The sequence below is a fragment of the Periplaneta americana genome, chromosome 2 (genome assembly GCF_040183065.1).
Source record: "Periplaneta americana isolate PAMFEO1 chromosome 2, P.americana_PAMFEO1_priV1, whole genome shotgun sequence".
Lineage (NCBI taxonomy): Eukaryota > Metazoa > Arthropoda > Insecta > Blattodea > Blattidae > Periplaneta > Periplaneta americana.
The window spans coordinates 209,337,931-209,360,246 of NC_091118.1; the positions used below are offsets into that span (position 1 = coordinate 209,337,931).

Here is a 22,316-nt window from a genome sequence, read left to right on the forward strand (position 1 = left end):
TTTATGGGTGTTGTGAAGATAAAAAGAACTGTCATTGTATTATATTAATTATGTATTATATTGTATTGTACTGTAGTATTGTATTGTATTGTATTAATTATGTTATATTCATAGCATTGTAGTAATTTTCTATCATACTGGTTGAGTGGAAGAGAACGCCGAATGACCTTAACTCTGCCAGTTAAAATGAACCATTATTATTATTATTATTATTATTATTATTATTATTATTATTATTATTTAAAATATTATGTGCAGTGTTGTGTATTACAATGAAATGTATTTTATTTCATAATACCATAGTTACTAGCCAGACCATTTTATTCTCTGAAAGAATATTTCAAATGTAAATCTGATTTTTAATTCACTGTTGTTTCGACGAAATTTATTGCATTATTTAATATTTAAGGATTAATAAATTTTATTATTATTATTATTATTATTATTATTATTATTATTATTATTATTATTGCCGCCCTCACATAAGCCCGCCATCGGTCCCTATCCTAAGCAAGATTAATACAGTTTCTACAATCATATCCCACCTCCCTCAAATCCATTTTAATATTATCCTCCCATCTACGTCTCGGCTTCCCCAAAGGTTTTTTTCCCCCTCAGGTCTTCCAACTAAAACTCCATATGCATTTCTGGATTCACCCATACGTGCTACATGCCCTGCCCATCTCAAACGTCTGGATATAATGTTCCTAATTCTGTTAGGTGAAGAATATAATGCGTGCAGTTCTGTGTTGTGTAACTTTCTCCATTCTCCTGTAACTTCATCCCTCTTAGCCTCAAAATATTTTCATAAGCACCTCATTCTCGAACACTTTTAACCTCTGTTCCTCTTTAGTGAGAGTCCAAGTTTCACAACCATACAGAACAACCGGTAATATAACTGTTTTATAAATTCTAACTTTCAGATTTTTTGACGGCAGACTAGATGACAAAATTTTCTCAACCGAATAATAACAGGCATTTCCCAAATTTATTCTGCGTTTAATTTCCTCCCGAGTGTCGTTTATATTTGTTACTGTTGCTGCAAGATATTTGAATTTTTAAACTTCTTCGAAAGATAAATCTCCAATTTTTATATTTCCATTTCGTACAATATTCTGGTCACGAGACATAATCATATACTTTGTTTTCATGATTTACTTCCAAACCTATCGCTTTACTTGCTTCAAGTAAAATGTCCGTCTTTTATAATAATAATAATAATAATAATAATAATAATAATAATAATAATAATAATAATAATAATAATAATAATAATAATAACTTACAAATGGTTTTAGAGCACCCGAAGGTTCATTGCCGCCCTCACATAATCCCGCCATAGATCCCTGTCCTGAGCAAGATTAATCCAGTCTCTACCGTCATATCCCTCCTCCCTCAAATCCATTTTAATATTATCCTCCCATCTATGTATCGACCTCCCAAAAGATCGTTTCCCCTCAGATCTTCCGACTAACACTCTATATGCATTTATGGATTCGCCCATACGTGCTACATGCCCTGCCCATCTCAAACGTCTGGATTTAATATTCCTAATTATGTCAGGTGAAGAATACAATGCGTGCAGTTCTGCTTTGTGTAACTTTCTCCATTCTCCTGTAACTTCATCCCTCTTAGTCCCAAAATATTTTCCTAAGCACCTTATTCTCGAACACTCTTAACCTCTGTTCATCTTTCAAAGTAAGGGTGCAAGTTTCACAACCATACAGAACAACCGGTAATGTAACTGTTTTATAAATTCTAACTTTTAGGTTGTTTTAGAGCAGACTGGATGATAAAAACTTCTCAACCGAATAATAACAGACAGAATAGGGCTTATGTGAGGGCGACAACGAACCTTCGGGTTTCTTAAGGGGAGTTGGTCATTATCGCATGCAAAATAATGGTAAAAATAGCCTATCTTCAAGGAGTTCATAAATATAATACTATTTATCAGAGATCTTTCATTTTTGTTACCTATGTGTGTATACATATTAAGCTATTAATGAAAAAGAATGGTTACTCTAGAGTTAATCTCTATCCTTAAATTATTTTTTTTTAATTAAGCACATTTCTTTTTATAAATTCACTACATGTCTGTGATTAGGTACACTCTATTCACTTATTATAGGACATATTGAATTGAAAATTTGACCACTCACCGTCAGTAAAATAAAAAAAAAAAATGACGAAGATTAGTATAAGCCCTATGCCCATAATATTACAGATATTTTAATAATTTTAGTAGGGTATGTTTTAGTATCTATTAGCAGTAAGTGGCCAAGAATTTTAATTCAATGTGTGCTATGATAAGTGAATAGAGTGTACCTAATCACAGGTATGTAGTGAATTTATATAAAATATATGTTTAAATTAAAAAATTAATTTAAGGGTAAGATTTACACTAGATTAACCATTCCTCTTTCATTTTAAAGCTTAATGTGTATACTTATGTCACTAAAAAAATGAAAGAGTTCTGATAAATAGTATTACATTTATGACTGCTTGAATATAGGCTATTTTTACCATTACTCTGTATGTATGTATTATTTACACTGCAAGTGGGCAAGCACCCGGTGGCAGTGGTATACACAATATTAACAATACACAATAAAATGATAAGCAATACACAATAAAATTTACAATACACAATACAATTTTACAACACATATACAATTTTATACACAATACAATAAGAATACACAATACAATTTAACACAATAATAATAAAACATAAAATAAAATACCTAATTTTACAATACAACCTACATAATTATGTATAGATCCTACATAAGTTTCAATAGTCTTTCACTTTACTCTCATCTCATTCCCTGTAGTGGCACTATGACGCATTTCACTGACACTTTAGCACACATTTCACTGACACTCTGTAACACATTTCACTGACACTATAGAACACATTTCATTGACGCTATAAATTATCACTGATCGGAACTGTTCACTGCACTGTAAAACCATAACTTCACTGACTCACCTCGCTTCACTGATACAACAGTTCAAATAAGTCAAATAATTACACCCTTATGCATACTTATAAACAGAACTACCTTTAAACTAAACATTTCTAGTCTAAGGCCCTCTTACATGCTATTTTTAAATAATTTACAATTCAAACCAAGGAAGTAAACTCGTCAGGCTAGATAAATACATGTCACCTTAAAAAATTAAATGTTGAATGTCACCTTAATTTTAATTTTCACTTTATACACAACTTTTTAAATTATTCTTGAATCTCCTTAAGGTTCTTGAATCGCCTTAACTTTGCATGCGATAACGTCCAATTCCCCTTAAAAGAAGTAAGTAACTAAATAAGTAATATAGAAACTGAACAAACTAATAGAATAATATTGAACAAAAATTTGAAATGAGAAATAAAGAAGAGTGTCTTAAGGGACATTGACAGTTTTACATAATCCGCGAACTGTCCTGAAGATAGTGAAAGGAATTAACAGTTAGAAGAAATGAATGGTTGTCTTCTAGGGGGTCACTATGCCTGTCGTGAGAAAGGCACCTGATTCTGCATTGATTATTTTCTGAATCTCAGGACTATTGTTATGTTCATAAGAGGAACGCAAACTTTTGGGGGATTACTTGCGACGTAATAGAATCCAGGTAAGTTAACACAACCCCACGTTCGTAGACAATAATGAACTAACGTATTAAGCTGCATTAACAAGATCAAAGAGGTGGGGGCGTAGTGTTAACATATTCATTTGGGATTATAAAGCGCCCGAGACATAGGCAGCCCATTAACAGCATCTCGAGAAACCTGTTACCTGCAATTAGGACGTATAGCCATTACGGGGGGGTGGGTGGGGGTCTACATGTTAATATACATCGTAATAATGCAATAAACCAAATGGCAATACGTTTCCTGTAACCACAAGGACATTATCATGTATGGCGACACTAATGGATTTAGTGCGTCGTGAATTATTGACACCTTAAATTTATAACTTGACGATATAGATCGCTATTGGTCAGTGAGCTGAATATTGTATTAAAAAGGATTTTTAAGAATTTCAAATCAGCGAGAGACTAGCGAGCAGCTTAACGCTGTCCTGGGTTCTAATCCAGCCTATGCTATGCACTGAGCTTACTGGGTGGGATAGATTTTCCCTAAGCAATGCAGCGCAAGTAAGCTTTTTGTGCACGCGTTATGAAATAAGTTCCATGTTGAATATGTTACTAAGTTAAGGTAATAGGCCTACATCGACTCTAGAAATGTCATATTTCTTCAAATTTTGGTAAATAATGTTTTTACCTTATCTGGAAGCTAATTTCTTCTTAATTACTTACTTACAAGGTTCATTGCCGCCCTCACATAAGCCCGCCATCGGTCTCTATGCTGTACAAGATTAATCCAGATTCTATCATCATATCCCACCTCCTTCAAATACATTTTAATATTATCCTCCCATTTACGTCTCACCTCCCCAAAAGTTTTTTTACCTCCGGTCTCCCAACTAACACACTATAGGCCTATGCATTTCTGGATTCGCCCATACGTGCTACATGCCCTGCCCATCTCAAACGTCTGGATTTAATGTTCCTAATTATGTCAGGTGAAGAATACAATGCGTGCAGTTCTGCGTTTTGTAACTTTCTCCATCCTCCTGTAACTTCATCCCTCTTAGCCCCAAATATTTTCCTAAGCACCTTATTCTCAAACACCCTTAACCTATGCTCCTCTCTCAAAGTGAGAGTCAAAGTTTCACAACCATAAAGAACAACCTGTAATAGGGTAAACATTGGTAATTTCTTGGCAGTGGTTATTTCGTGATACTTTTTCTTTGCTATTTCATGAACTAACCAATGATGTTACGAGATTCAAATTTTAGCAAGGGATTGCATATGTTGTCAGGTTTCCAGAAAAATACTGCTACGCTTTGTGTGTCTATTGTAGCTGCTTCAGTGAGCTTTTATGTTTGGAGAAAACAAGTTAGAGTCGATTTCTCAGGAGTATAAACTTTGTGGATGTTTGTAAATACATTACAGACTTATTACTAAAGGTAAGCATATGATATTTGGTACAATGATTAATTATACCTTAATGAAATTTTAGGAAATGTGTTTGGAATTTTAGATAAAGCTGTAGTCGCCATATAAGCTTAGCTTTACTGATAGAAATCTTAGCTATTTGAGGCGAAATTTTGTTGAGCATTAAGCGTTACTTTTTATACTATTTAGATGACTTACTTGCAAAAATTGTGACAGAAGATGAAACATGGCTTCACTGTTATGGACCGGAGACAGAGGCAGACAATCGAGTGATATCATGCAAATTCACCAAAGAAATAGTAATTCAAAAGTGCACCTTCGGCAGGAAAATTTATGGCTACTGAGTTTTTCGATTCAGAAGGAATTTTGCTTGTGGACATCATGCCACACGGAACCACCATTAATTCTGACGCGTATGTGGCAACTCTCAAGAAAAATCAAGCTCGACTGAGTCGTGTTCGACGACATCGGGAGAAGCAGGGTGTTCTGCTATTGCACTACAACGCACAACCGTAATATGTCAGTCACAAGACCACAGACCAGATCGGAAAATTCGGATAGAAAACACTGAAACATCCCCCTTACAGTCCTGAACTGGAACCGTGCGATTACCATCTCTTTGGTAAACTGAAGGATCCCTTCGCGGAACGAGGTTAGAAGATGACTCCCTTGTGCACACTGCTAAAGTGTTGCTCAGATGTGTTGGTCCAGACTTTTACCGTGCTGGTCTACAGGCCCTCGTTCCTAGGTTAAGTAAGGCACTTGAAGGGGACGGGGATTATGTGGAAAAGTGACTTTTGTTCCTGAAGGATGTATCTACATTATGTGAAATTAGCAAAGTTATAGGATAAAAATATAATTTTTAAACAAACGTTATGCATTACTTTTGGAGTTACCTTAGTAATATAGGCTATAATAAGTCCGTAATAAAAATGTTCACCCTTTCAGGGTAAAGAAGATCCTTTTTCAATTTCAATTTTTACTTTGATTTCATTCTTATTATGTGTTGATATGTATTTCTATGTTTTCTTCTTATGAATGTTAGACGGAATTACTATGTTCGAAGTCTTGTAACAATAAATGAGAATTTCATTTGACTTGAATGAATTTTTCCACAATTCTTCTACCTCTCACGATATTATCAATGTAATATCACGAAATTACCAAGGTTATCACGAAATAACCAACCTTTTAGCTTAAGTTGTAAAAGTGGTTTTTGGTACTTGTTCAAGAACGTGTCCAATCTTTTATGTCGTCAGATTTGTACAGCAAATTATCGTTTTTTAGTTGAAAAAATCGGAATAAGGATATATTTACACATTTGCATTTTAAATTAATTTTCATGAAATTATCACGAAATTACCAATGTTTACCCTATAACTGTTTTGTAAATTCTAACTTTCAGATTTTTGGACAGCAGACTGGATGATAAAAGCTTCTCAACCGAATAATAACAGGCATTTCCCATATTTGTTCTGTGTTTAATTTCCTCCCGAGTGTCATTCATATTTGTTACTGTTGCTCCAAGATATTTGAATTTTTCAACCTCTTCGAAGGATAAATCTCCAATCTCAATGTTTCCATTTCGTACAATATTCTGGTCACGAGACGTAATCATATACTTTGTCTTTTCGGGATTTACTTCCAAACCTATCGCTTTACTTGCTTCCAGTAAAATTCCCGTGTTTTTCCTAATCGTTTGTGAATTTTCTCCTAACATATTCACGTCATCCGCATAGACAAGAAGCTGATGTAACCCGTTCAATTCCAAACCCTGTCTGTTATCCTGAACTTTCCTAATGGACAGAGATTAAGGGTGTTCGAGAATAAGTTGCTTAGGAAAATATTTTGGGAATAAAAGGGGTGAAATTACAGGAGAATGGAGGAAGTTGCACAACGCAGAACTGCACGCATTGTATTCTTCACCTGACATAATTAGGTACATTAAATCCAGACGTTTGAGATGAGCAGGACATGTAGCACGTATCGGTGAATCCAGAAATGTATATAGAGTGTTAGTTGGGAGGCCGGATGGAAAAAGACCATTGGGGAGGCCGAGACGTAGATAGGAGAGATAGTGTCAATGCAAACAATCAGAAGCGAGCAGTTAAAAATGCATCCAAATTATAAAATTGGTGTGACAACAACATTAAACAATACTTAAATTGACCTGCTGTTCTATAGGACACCACATTTTAATTAATACTGTAATTTTAATAATATAATACAACAGAAGTAGGTGTGGAAATATAAATTGAAGGAAAAATACAGAATAATCCTACAACAAAATATAATTTGGGAAGATAGCATTAGTTGTTTTCTTTGCAGTCCGTCACAATTTAATAAATACCAGTGTCAAAAACTAGTCAAAACAGTTTATATTTGCATATTATGGCAATGAATTGTTTTACGAACAGGTCAAAACAATTTATTAGTTAATTACATATTATATTAAAAAAAAATTAAATATATGAACAGTTAAGATAAATGATTTCCTACGTTTTCTTATCTCAATGCTTTTTCTTTTTCTTTCCAAGTGTCAAAAAATTGTTTTGTTTACTCATTATTCTTTATGAATTGATTAGTAGGCCGATCTATCGAACCCTTATTTAGGGCGGCTTTTGTTTAAACAAATTATCTAATCTTGTTGCTTTTGTTGGTAATTGCTCTCAAGCGCCTGAAAATTCCTGAAGCCAGCATAACACCTCGAACTACTGGAAGAAATCTACGTGATGAATTGCGAAAGAGATCGTTTGAATCCTGGTATCAGTTGCCTCATAAGGGGAAAGGTGTAAGTCATCTATGAAGAATATCCAAGAGCCAATTCATGGGTCAGCACCAAAAAGAATTTGTTGTCTTCGTAATATATTAATGCAATCAAGATGTCCTGCAACCTTACTGCAGCGTGCTCCGTTCCTGCAGAGCTTTCAGCATGAGCCGTTGCCGTCAACCAGGCTGCAACGAGACAGAAACTCTTGGCCATGTGTTGGGCTTTTGTCGGAAAGGAGAGTTATTGCGTAACAACAGGCATCATAGAGTCCGTGGAGCTATCGCCTGTCTTCTTCGGAACAAGGATTGGGAAGTTCATGAAGAGGTCCACTGCATTTGTGAAGACGACTCTCACAGAAGAGTGGATATAATAGCAATAAACAGGCAACAACAAAAGGCTATTATCATAGATCGAACTATACGCATGGAGAGAGATCTAAACCAAGCTCATCAGGTTGATCATGAAAAGAGGGCCATTTATGAACCTTGCATTCCCTACCTTAGTGCCAAGTATAACATCCCTCTCTTCAATTGGTCAGTGCCAGGTTTATTTTTTGGATCTCGGAGTTCTTTACCAAAATTTACATATAATTTTTAAAACAATTATCAATATCATCTTTCGAAATTCAAAAAATCATCTCGCAAATTCTTAAAGATTCCCTGCAGATTAACAAATTTCATTTATACCTCTCAGAAGGTCTTAAGGAGAGAGGATGGTATTTTTTGGTGAAAAATGAGTAAATTTTCAAAAAATAAATTCTTTAAAATACTCTGTGATATGTGTGGAATGCATAGCATAACATTTTGTGGGTATTTGAGCCCTTATCGGATGTTGATTCGCCATTTTTAAACTTCCTGCGTTATGGATTTTTAAATCTATGTTGTTTCCGATAAATTAAATTTTCAAAAATTTTTTTTCTTTAAAATACCCTTTGATATGTGTGGAATGCATTGCATAACATTTTGTGGGTATTTGTGCCCTTATCGGATGTTGATTCGCCATTTTTAAACTTCCTGCGTTATGGATTTTTAAATCTATGTTGTTTCCGATAAATTAAATTTTCAAAAATTTTTTTTCTTTAAAATACCCTTTGATATGTGTGGAATGCATTGCATAACATTTTGTGGGTATTTGTGCCCTTATCGGATGTTGATTCGCCATTTTTAAACTTCCTGCGTTATGGATTTTTAAATCTATGTTGTTTCCGATAAATTAAATTTTCAAAAATTTTTTTTCTTTAAAATACCCTTTGATATGTGTGGAATGCATTGCATAACATTTTGTGGGTATTTGTGCCCTTATCGGATGTTGAGACGTCATTTTTAAACTTCCTGTACTATGGATTTTTAAATTACACGCCCGCTTTCATCGGTTTCCAGCAACTTCATTTTTTTTGCTACATTGCCAGACAAAAATGAATATAATTTCTGAACTATTAAAGATACATGCATGACATTTATAACACACATTCTCTACACTATTAGGAAACTTTTCTCTGTAACAGAATTTTGTTAATTGATTTCATTAAAAAAATACGTCCGTTTGTTTGCAAGAAAGGAAATCAGAAAATTCTTATTAAACTTTAATTGTTTATTTTACAAACGTAGGGACTAATATCACAATTCTGTTACAGACAGTTTGTAGAACATGCTTTTGCAAATACGTACTTACTTACTGCCTTTTAAGGAATTCGTAGGTTCATTGCCGCCCTCACATTGGTCCCTATCCTGAGCAAGATTAATGCAGTCTCTACCATCATATCCTACCTCCCTCAAATCCATTTCAATATTATCTTCCCATCTACGTCTCGGCCTCCCCAAAGGTCTTTTTCCCTCCGGCCTCCCAACTAACACTCTATATGCATTTCTGGATTCGCCCATACGTGCTACATGCCTTGCCCATCTCAGACGTCTGGTTTTTATGTTCCTAATTATGTCAGGTGAAGTATAAAATGCGTGCAGCTCTGCGTTGTGTAACTTTCTCCATTCTCCTGTAACTTCATCCCTCTTAGCCCCAAATATTTTCCTAAGAACCTTATTCTCAAACACCCTTAATCTCTGTTCCTCCCTCAAAGTGAGAGTCCAAGTTTCACAACCATACAGAACAACTGGTAATATAACTGTTTTATAAATTCCAACTTGCAAAAAACTATTTGAATCTATCTTTAAAAACGGTTTAGATATATCGGTTTTAGTACAATCCCGCATTGGGTATATTTTTTTCAAGTTTCGGCCCCCAAGTAATTTTTTTTTTCAAAATATTCTTATTTGGTTGAGTTGCCACAGCTATGAGCTCTCTACATACAAAAAATTAATATTTTACACCAAATAGGAAAAAAATGAAAAAAAAATACCATCTTCTCCCCTTAATTAAGGATATGCTAATTTTAAATAAAATCCTTTATTTATAAATATAATTTTAAAGTCATCCTCTAAGGTTTTATTTTATAATTGATAATCAGTGGTGCTCAATTATTACATTTTATTTTCATATTCAATTAATTATATTTTTATTTGCTATTAATTTCCGGATCCTCGTGGTTATCCTTAATTAATCCGGACGATTTATCTCTCTCTCTCTTAATCAGTAGTATTTATATCAGCATCGGACTGTGTGAGAAATACAGTTCTTCCAATTATAGGGCTGAAATAATTCCCAGGTGCTTTTAATTGCTATTAACTCGATTGAGTCACGCAGACCACCCTTTAACTCCCCACCCCGCCTTTCCTGGCTGAGACAATCGGGCGGACATCATACAGATTTTATGAACTTTCAACTCTCGCTGGTCGTGTAAAATCCACCACTGTTGTATAGAGCCTTATTGTGCATTTCTTTACAAGGCGGCGTAAGCGAAAAGGACATGGGCTGGAATTTCTTCTTCTCCTCTTATGCTCAGGCTGGTTTAAATATATGTTGATCTTTCCCGGGCGATGATCCGTTCTTGTAAAGTAACTTATTAAAGCAAATCTCTTGAAAAGGTCTCCTTGCTGCTGTAGGAAAGAAAATCATGTTGAATCTTGAATAATTTCAAGGGAAAAATTGTTCCGGGGCCGGGTATCGATCCCGGGACCTCTGGTTGAACGTACCAGCGCTCTGCCAACTGAGCTACCCGGGAACTCCACCCGACACCGTCTCAACCTTTTCCTTTATATCCACACAACTCGCGTGGGCTGACGAAACGCCAGAGACCCACATCGAGTGCACACAAACTCTGTGTGACTTGGAATTGTGGTTTTCTGTTAACGTACACAGTGACGTGTAGCTCAGTTGGCAGAGCGCTGGTACGTACAACCAGAGGTCCCGGGATCGATACCCGGCCCCGGAACAATTTTTCCCTTGAAATTATTCAAATCTGCTTCACAGGAAGCTTTACCTGAAAGACTAGATTTGTATGTAGAATCTTACTTAATGGATAGTTTGAGGTATTGACATTATGTTTCTTTGTTTGAAAGAAATACATCCTTGAGCCAATAACCAACTATTTATGATCCCCATTTCTCTGCCGCATCCTGTAGTTCTGTTATTGTCGGACCATCGGATCTGTGCCCCCGTAAGATATGCGAACTGAACCCTAATTCCTTCTCAGCCTCGGTAATTCATTTCTCTTCCTGCATTCCTATCTCTCTCCCTTTCTGTCCCCCACTACTCACAATTTTGAGCCTTCTTGCTGGACAGTTTATTTGCACTTGCAGTCTAGTGTTGTCAACTCAACATGAATACTGTAGCACGGAGTGGTGAAAGAAATATTATTAAGCAAGTACGTGATAGCATTTTGTATGTATGTATGTATGTATGTATGTATGTATGTATGTATGTATGTATGTATGTATGTATGTATGTATGTATGTATGTATGTATGTATGTATGTATGTATGTATGTATGTATTTATTCACACTGCAGTGGGTATATACCCGGTGGCAGTGGTAACTAATTACATTCAATAATGACAATAATAAACTTATTAATTAAAAATACAATTAATAATAATACTAATAATTAATACTAATAATAATAATAATAATAATAACAACAACAACAACAACAACAACAACAGGGAATATACTAAATTAAATGAAACTATCACTTAAAATAACATTTTAAATAAATCTAATTTGTATCTTAAAACTAAGATCGAACTAAAACCCACGAGTATGATATGTTCATATCTGCACAAGTACCTTTCAACACTACACTCATTTCGCTGTCAACTCACTCACTGCACTGGAACTACGACACATTTCACTGATTCTATCCTGATTTCACTAACACTTCAAAAACATTTCACTGTTCAAATACTATGCACTGCCACTATAAACTATAAAGCTTCACTGACAGGAACACGTTTCACTTACACAGCACACTTCACTGACACGATATACTTCTTCACTGATACAACACACTTCACTGACACAACATAATTCTTCACTGATACAACACACTTCACTGACACAACATAATTCTTCACTGATACAACACACTTCACTGACAAAACATAATTCTTCACTGATATAACACACTTCACTGACACAACATAATTCTTCACTGATATAACACACTTCACTGACACAACATAATTCTTCACTGATACAACACACTTCACTGACACAACATAATTCTTCACTGATACAACACACTTCACTGACAAAACATAATTCTTCACTGATATAACACACTTCACTGACACAACATAATTCTTCACTGATACAACACACTTCACTGACACAACATAATTCTTCACTGATACAACACTTCAATAACAAAATATCATTTACACCCTTTAAATACTGTGTATAATTATCGTTTATTAGTAAGGTCCTTAAGCCTATTTTTAAATACATTTTTGGTTGTTTGCGATTTTGCGATGAAGAGAAACAAACAGGTCAATATCTGTTTCCTATAAATCAGGCAACGAAAAGAGCAACTGATATCACAGGTGAGGCTTATTTTATTTCAATTGATTACATATTAAAATTACTTATTTAACTAATACTAATAATACAACATTTTATGTAATTTGTATAGACAGGTCAGAACTCCTAATAAAGAAAATCAGGAGAGAGAGAGTCTGTGCAGGAGATGAAAAGCTAGAATCACCAGAGTAGAACAGACCAAGCGAATTTTTAATTATTGTAGATGATATGAACCGATGTATTTTAAGAAGAAAGATACAAGAATTTTATACCGTTCAGAAAGAAGTTTCAACATTGAAGAAATTACTGAAGCTTGCGAGAGAAACAATAATTTCCAAGGTTGGAGAGAAAAACTACGGAAAGTGATTCGAGATATGGGATTTAGGTTTAAAAAAATGTAGAAATACAAGATGTATTTTGATTGAAATAAATAATATTGTAGCATGGAGGACCAGTTATTTATGACACAGTTTGACGGAAGTTTGGCAACATCCCTATTCGGCAAGGTTCGTGGCCTGCTGTTTAACGTGGTGGGAGGAAAGCGGGTGGAATGGAGTGAGTACAGGCGTTAACTTTTCCAAGAACGACGACAGCGCTGAAGGGGCACAGATCCGATGGTTCGACAATACGTGCTATATCCCAATTTCGTTCCAGCAACAGCACGCGTTCAAACCTTACCTCTCCTCCTAACCTTCTTCATGTCTGCGGTCTCATGCTAGACGTTATAGGCGAATAAATATGGAATTAAAAAAGGGCCGAGTCATAGTATCAGTCCTCCTCTATGTGTGCAACAAGCTTCGCAAGACTGTCAACAAGTAGCATACATTTAGGCGCTCTTGTTTACTGCACATGCGCAAAGCGTTGTATATGGAACAGTAAAATCAGGTGGCCCAAATTTTATTTCTCGGCCTGTACAAATTTAATACATTGCATCATTCGACCTCATGTTAAAGAGTATAGAGCATTGGAGTCTATCCTCAATTACTTTAATTTGTCTCAGATTAATGTTGGGCGGTAAGTGTAGGTATGAACATGTTTTTCTTCCATGAAACTTAACAAATCTAGGCTAAGAGTCGACTGATAGACGGTCATGTAAGTTTAAGTGTTAAGGATTGCAACTGCAAACATAACATTTGGACCTGATAAAGATAATATCAGATCTAAAAATAAACGCCAAATATCGGCAGCGGGTCCTTCAGGTAAGAAAAACGAACTCTTGTAATAAAATTTAAGAAAGTGTGTTTTGGCATTGTTTTTTTTATTTTATTTTATTGGGTTATTTTACGACGCTGTATCAACATCTAGGTTATTTAGCGCCTGAATGAAATGAAGGTGATAATGCCGGTGAAAGGAATCCGGGGTCCAGCACCGAAAGTTACCCAGCATTTGCTCGTATTGGGTTGAGGGAAAACCCCGGAAAAACCTCAACCAGGTAACTTGCCCGGACCGGGATTCGAACCCGGGCCACCTAGTTTTGGCATTGTACAAAGTGTCTTTGTATTTATGTATTTAAGTATCAGTGTTTCTATCTTTCTTCAAATGCTGTACATACACGACGAAGTGAAGAGAAGTGATTATACAGAAGCATTTGAAATATGGATATGGAGAAGAATGGAGTGTGTGAAATGGACAGACAGAATACGAAACGAAGCTGTGTTGGAAAGAGTGGGTGAAGAAATAATGATGCTGAAACTGGTCAGGAAGAGAAAAAGAAATTGGTTGGGTCACTGGCTGAGAAGAAACTGCCTACTGAAGGATACACTGGAAGGAATGGTGAACGGGAGAAGAGTTCGTGGCAGATGATAGACAACAGTAAGATATATGGATCATAATATGTGCTAAGAGGAAAGCAGAAAATAGGAAAGCCTGGAGAATCCTGGGTTTGCAGTGAAATACCTGCCCATGGGCACAACATTAAATTTACGTATGTATGTATATTGCTTTCCGTTAGAATAATATAATACTATATTATTGTTAATTTATAAATAGATAGTCACACAAGTAAATTCATAATTAAATATTATAACAAATATTTCGATTTTCAAATAATGTTTTCACCTTATTCCTTTATCTTTTGCAGAAATTGTTATCTAAACTCATTACAATTTATTTATTGTTTGTAATTATATTGCACATGACGTATCTCAGGCAATTATAACCAAAACGGATTTCTATTTCCTACCGATTGTTCTGTATGGTTGTGAAACTTGGACTCTCACTCTGAGAGAGGAACATAGGTTAAGGTGTTTGAGAATAAGGTGCTTGGGAAAATATTTGGGGCTAAGCGGGATGAAGTTACAGGAGAATGGAGAAAGTTACACAACTCAGAACTGCACTCATTGTATTCTTCACCTGACATAATTAGGAACATTAAATCCAGACGTTTGAGATGGGCAGGACATGTAGCACGTATGGGCGAATCCAGAAATGCATATAGAGTGTTAGTTGGGAAGCCGGAGGGTAAAATACCTTTGGGGAGGCCGAGACGTTGGTGGGAAGATAATATTAAAATGGATTTGAGGGAGGTGGGATATGATGGTAGAGGCTGGATTAATCTTGCTCAGGATAAGGACCAATGGCGGGCTTATGTGAGGGCGGCAATGAACCTCCGGGTTCCTTAAAAGCCAGTAAGTATGCAAGTACAGACGTGTCCTTATCTTGTTTACAGGTAAAACATTTTGAACATCGATTATCTCTAAAGGTACATTTGGCGGATTCACCCTTCTCTTACGGAACGCCTCATATGATTGTGATTACAAACTCATATTTACTGTAACACTTTGTACACCCCTGCCTGAACGCTGAGTAGCCGTATGCGTCTTCTACAGCAGAGCACGTGGTATATCGAATACCTTCAAAATCATACGTTGCCGGGCTGATTTCGTGACACCATGATGCTGATTATAGAAGTGAATGTAATCAAATTCCTTGTTGTGTGTATAACTGGAACCTTGTGTCACCACGCCAAGCGTTCGTCAACTGTTAGCGTTGCCACGGAGATATAAGGGAACGCCACGCCATGTCACGGCCGCCGCAGGAAGCGTCTGGTCTTCATGTTTACGCCAGGCGCTTCCGCAGTTCCATCTTCTTCTGTCCTGCAGCACCCAAACTCTGCCGGCCCACATTTTAATCAACGGATTAGAGTCCTCATGACACATCTTCCGCTCCGTACTTCGCGAATGTACAAAGTTCCGTCCTTTTACGTCCTGCACTGAGGATTACGACGAGATCGTGAACAGAGTTCAATTCCAGGCCAAGCACATGCGTCACTTTCTCTTGTGTGTTTGGTCAACGAGCGAGACTATTTACCTCAAATTTAAACCCAACAGATTTCATTAAAAATAATTTAAATTTATTTATTTATTATTTACTAGCCGTACCCGTGCGCTCCGCTGCACCCGTTAGAAATAAATATAAAGTAATTACATAATTAAAATAGGACATTTGATCCAGGGAACATTCGTGTTTGATAGAAGAATAAATCGTTTAATATGTTACTTAATTTAAATTGTATTTAAATAATCAAAATGGAATCATTTTGGTCCAGAGACCACTCATTTGGTGCAATGACAATTCCTTTAACATGTTTCTTAATTGTTATTACATGCATCCATAGTTCAATGAACATTGACATAATTTACATTTAATGTGTATACTTTATTTTACTTGTTATAGGTTTCCATTGAATTATGATAATAACTTAATTTTAACCCTTGTTTTCTACGTATTCAGTAAATGGCGCTTGGCCCACTATGATTCTGAACCCTTCAAATAACTTAAATTATATTATATTATATACAAAGTGTGTTGATAACGGATGTACCCCGATAAGTATGTTTTTAATTTGTTATGGGGAGTCTTGAATCTCAGGAGGAACAAATTTCATTTTACAACAGCGCAACATAATCTGTTTGGCTCATTACCCAAATTTTTTGCATTGCATTTAATGCATATGTATTTTAAGTATTTTAACTCGATTCAATTGAGCATAGTTAAAATTTGGATTATAAAATAATGGATTGCTAAGCTAACGTATTATTACTGCGTACTAAATCAATACACTCTCGTTGTTCGTTAATTCTCTGAGATAAACATTATTTTAAGAAATACAGGAAAAGAATACACACAATAGGCTATCAAGTTTTCTGTGGATAAGAAGCTATTTTAATCTTACCTGTCCTCAATTCACTCAGAAGTTACTGTAATAACATTATAGCATTATGCCCATCTAGAGAAACTACACTTTCCAATGGTGAAATAATAATTAATTATACAAATCGGTTAATTTAGCTTCCGATAATATTTCATACAAACACAGAAACATTCTCTGTAGGCTATCTTTCATAGCTTTCGATTGTTGCTGTCCAAGGCCCCTTATAGACGAAGTCATTTGTTTTTTAATTCATTACACGGCCTTAGATGGCAGTTATTTTAATTTTAAAACTCATTTATCTCATTAAATATCCGTCCTATCAAAATTTTTCAAGGAATAAAACTTATCGCAAATTATTTTTAAAGAAAGGTTTGTTATGTAACATTTTTCACAAAAATCAATAATAAGCGAGATATTTCGATTTATTTAATTGAGGCCCCCTTATAACCCCCCTTTTAAATAATGTATTTTGAATGCCATATAGCCCAAAATCTAAGTTACAACGAACTTAATTTATATTCCAATTTTCATCGAAATCGGTTCAGCCATTATCGCGTGAAAAGGTAACAAACATACAGACAGACAGGCAGACATAGAAACAAAAATTTCAAAAAAGCGATTTACGGTTTCAGTGTGGTTAATTATATATGTTAGGACCAATTATTCTTGAAAAATCGAAAATTACCAGAAAAATTTCGGCTACAGATTTATTATTAGTATAGATTATAACATTAATTAAAATGTGGTATCCTATAGGATAGCTAGTGAATTTAAGGATTGCTTAAGGTTAAAGCCACACCAATTTTATAATTTGGATCCATTTTTAACTGCGCGCTTGTAATTGTTTGCCTTGACACTACCTATTGTATTGTATTATACCAAATAGTTTATTTTTTAGCTGGTTATTTAAGGTCGCTGTATCAACTACTGGGTTATTTAGCGTCGATGAGATTGGTCATGGCGAGATGGTAGCTGGAGAGATGAGAGACTGAGGATTTAACGACGATTACCTGATTTTCACTTTACGGTTAGGAAAACCTCGGAAAAACCAAACTAGGTAATCAGCGCAAGTGGGAATCGAACCCACGCTCGAGCGCAATCCCGGATCAGGAGGCAAATGCGCTACTGTTTGAGTTACTCCGGTGGGTAACAAATTATTGATTGGTTAAATTACAGACTGAAAGGTCATTCGCGGATAAATTGACACGTAGATGTGGAATACGATGAACATCTAACAAATAATTTAAAAGAAATACGAATACTGTGTATGTATCGTATACAGATAGGCGTAATGAGAGACAGATGATATGTCGACAACCACGGTTTTTTTTTTTTTAAGGAAAGCTAGTAGTTCGTCAAAATTTGAGAGTCAATTGCTTTGCAGTATTTCAATGCTTTCTACCACAATTGATATAACGAAAAATTATTAAACATTTTAAAATTTGAAACTATTAAATATATTAGGACGCACCGAAACTTTCCACACGCTACATTAATTTCATGAAGATTGTTACTAATTTCAGTAAAAGCTTTTAAATGAAGAATGATAGCAACAGCAGGGAACTTAAAATTAATCCATGCTGATGTTTTGAAGTGCTGTCACATCACGTGCTTGCGAGGTGCGGAAATTATGAAACAATTTATCTTATCGACAGAGCACGGGTGGCGAAGAGATTAAGAGAGAAACGTATTCAAAACGCTGACCGCTAACATAAACTCACAGATAGGCTATAATATAATGGGAGAAATACTTCTAGATCGTTGCCGTAGAAACCTCGCTGTTAAGTTGTATTATATATGAAACAGATGAACTTATCAAATTGACATAATATTTCTAATGAAAAATCTACTCGCGTTTCTATGACAACAGCCTGTAAGAAATGAAATTGCAATACAGTGTTACTATAAATGATCTTTCCGATTACAAACTTGAATAACTATAGTTAGGAGACACTTAGAAACATGATATTGGTATCAATGGAAAGAGAAACTCAAATATTTTTTGTTATATTGGTGAAACTATCGCATATTTATTAATTTCGTTGCTAGGAGACGATATAACAGAAAAATTGCTGCATATGAAGACAGGAGGGCATTTGTGTGCTAGATTTTCACATATCCCAGTCTGTTGTCACTGTACAACGCAATTTTAGAAGAAAATTTGGTGTTGATCCACCTAGTGGGCCCTGTATCCGTAAGTGGTACGCCGACTTCAAAACGAGGGGATGCATCTGTAAGCGGAAGTCAACCGGTCGTCCATCAGTAAGTGAGGCAAATGTGGAGCGTGTGAGAGAGAGAGTTTCACACGAAATCCACATAAATTCACCGTAAAAGGCAGTAGATGGATTGGACGTGCTGGCCGTGAAGATTTAGAATGTTTTCATTGGCGTCCACGTTCCCCCGACCTCACTCCTTGTGATTTTTCTCTGTGGGGTTTTATTAAACAACAAGTGTACCAGCCACCATTACCACCTACCATTGAGGATCTTCGTTTCCGCATCACAGAGGCCATTGCACTGGTGGATGGTTCAATGTGATAGGAAGTTGACTACAGACTTGATGTGTGTCGTGTGACACAAGGAGCTCACATTGAGCACATGTGACTTACTGACGGTTGTGAACCAAATGTTTCTCTTTCTGTTTCATGTTTTCCAGTGAAAATTTTAAAAAAAATGTTGGAGTTTCTGTTTCTGTTGATACCAATTTCATGCTTCCTAATTTTTGCTGATTTAAGAGTAGCACATGTGATTTAACCGAATGGATAACAAAAAATATTTGAGTTTCTCTTTCCATTAATACCAATATTATGTTTCTAAGTGTCTCGTAACGATAGTTATTCAAGTTTGTAATCGGAAAGATCATTTATAACAGTGATGTCAAAGCAAGTACATTTTTCTGACCTTGACGTCGTGCGCGGGCAGCAAGCAAGCGCTAAGTATGGAAAGAGGTAGGGTTGTGTATATGAATAAGCAGCCTGTTGGATTAAGAAAACAGTGGTGCACAAACTTCAAACGGAACGTGAAATTTTATGTCGTTATTTTTATATGGCATCTTTCTGTTTAATATTATCTATATTGTCTGTAAAACAAAAGTACTAACACTGATTTCTTAATATTACACTTGTGTTTTAAATCTTAGTAACATAATAGAGAGTTAAGAAGGAATATCCACTTAAATTCCATAGTAGTATAATATTATACTGTATTAAGTGGATGAAACACATCATTCATAAAGAAAGTGATATTTCAAAGAAAGAGATTGAGTATGACATGGTAAGTTGGAATTTATATTGATGGTATCTTTAGCCTTACAAAAGTAATCAATAAACTAATCAAAACAATATTACAGTACAAAGCAAAGTTACCTAGGTACTGTATGTGTTTTAAATGTAACTAATATTACATAACAAAACTCTTATCGCATTATGCTTTTAAGGTGATATTTGTGAGCAACTTCCTATCATCAGAATATTAAATTATTTTCTCGAAATCTGCTGAAGCTATAGAACTGACATTTTTACAACACATGGGCACGTATCTTTTGCTTATGATGTAACAGTAGTTGCTTTGTTAATTCATTTCCTTACAAACAATTTCCATGTGAATATTTTCGAAATTTTCAAGACACTATCTTCAGTAATACGTATATACGGTATATTAGATTTACGAAAATATTCTGTAAGGCTACTAAATAAATAGGCCTATACACCTGAAAATTTCATTTTTTTATACGAAAAGTTGAGAAAATATTTCTTTTGAATAAAAAAAATGAAACTTGTGAAAAATGAGCATTAAAATTAAAACTTACATTCTTATAATGCACTTATACTTCTCAGGCAAATCTAAAAATTAACATGGCTACAGTTTTAATAAGTTCTCTTCCCTTTATCTATTGAATCAGTGCTGGCCACCCCTGAATATAGCTCGACCAAGCGGCATATACCACCTCTTTCGTCTGTCTCTTTCTTTCCGCTGTAAAGCGCTCAGGCTCTCCTGGGCTCTAAAGCGCGCGCTTGCTCCTGTGGGCATCAATTGACATGCCTGATTTATAGTAACACTGTATAATATACCGGGTACATTGTGTCATGCAAGTAACATAATAGGGCTTCATAATCTAATAACATTTATAAAGAAGCGAAGTAGGACCTTCTTATTCATCTATTTTTTAAATTTCTCATAATAGGGGCATGTTCACAGACACAAGGTAAGAATATGGGCTCAAGAGAATCCACATCTCATTGTTGAGCATAAATGCAATAGCCCAAACGCAAACAGAACTGTAAATAGTTTTCTTCTCGGTCCGTCCATTTTCCATTTAATGTGCTACGACGATTTCCACACAATAGTCATGGAGATATTGGGTAAATGTATTATTTATTGGGTTCATGCAAAAGTTGGCAGCGTTTTTTTCGCTCTGAAAAAGGAGTTTAGATGATTATTCATGCGGAAATAAGTAAAAAACAAAACACTACGAGTCGAAAAAATACGTAACCTGTATCACCTGAAAGAGAAGTTCACCGTCGCGATAGCAACCAGTTAAGCCTACGTCTGGTACAATTCAGAATACAACGATGAAAATTGAGCATCGCAGTGCTATGAAATTATCTCATGCTGGGACGAAACTTTAAAAGTCTGTCTACATATTTTGAAAAAGTAATCACATATTTTATTACACTGTTTTGGTAACGATCAGAGTATGAGTTTCTTATACATCTAAGTGGATAACGGTGCGATGAACAAGTCAATATAGGGCTTTGTACAGTATTTTGTAATGAAGAGGCAATTTGATGGTCTGAAATATTTTAAATGAGTAAATTAGTGTATGAAATACTAAAGTAGCTTTCTGCACTTACTTTCTTTGTACTGCAACACATTTCGATGTTTTTCGTGGATCACCACACACCGGAAGCAGTTGTCTGATCTGAAAAGAACAGAACAATTATGATTAGTGTTAGCTGTGATTTTCATTATAATTTAATGCAATGAACTCGCACTTAATAATACGTACTATGTATCGCCACTGAAGTATGATAATATGCTATGGCCGCCTTGATGAATGTGTTATGTGCATACGGGCTATTCCATCTCAAATCGACCGAAATATGGAGAAAATTGACCTTGCAATTTTCAAATACAATGAAACTTTTTCTGTCCGTTGACAACTGTGATACAGTGCTTTGTGCAAAGTTTGAGGCATCAGAACTTCATAGTGTTTGAATTTAAAATATTTAAATTTATCGTATTTTCATAAAATTAGCAGCTTTAAACTGTTGTGGCTCCGAAACCCTTTCACCCAATGATCAAAATCATGGTTTATTTTGATGCTGAGAAATTAAAGTTTATATTGACATGTAAACAGATTTTCTTACTTGTTATGGAAATGGAGAAATTTAGATTTTTCCTCATTAAGACGCCTTTGCCCACGAAAAAGTATTTTTAAAATATATGGTTAGATTCCGCATTG

At 35.2% G+C, this 22,316-nt stretch overlaps 1 protein-coding gene across 1 annotated transcript in view; it reads right to left on the bottom strand.

Moving 5' to 3' along the window:
* Positions 1-21,820, bottom strand: part of LOC138695221 (uncharacterized) — a 474,964-nt gene extending 453,144 nt beyond the window's left edge. The window contains exon 1 of the mRNA XM_069819680.1: positions 21,706-21,820. Within this exon, the coding sequence (XP_069675781.1) occupies positions 21,706-21,820 (115 nt within the window). The remainder of the gene's footprint in view (positions 1-21,705) is intronic.
* Between the last annotated feature and the right edge of the window lie 496 nt (positions 21,821-22,316).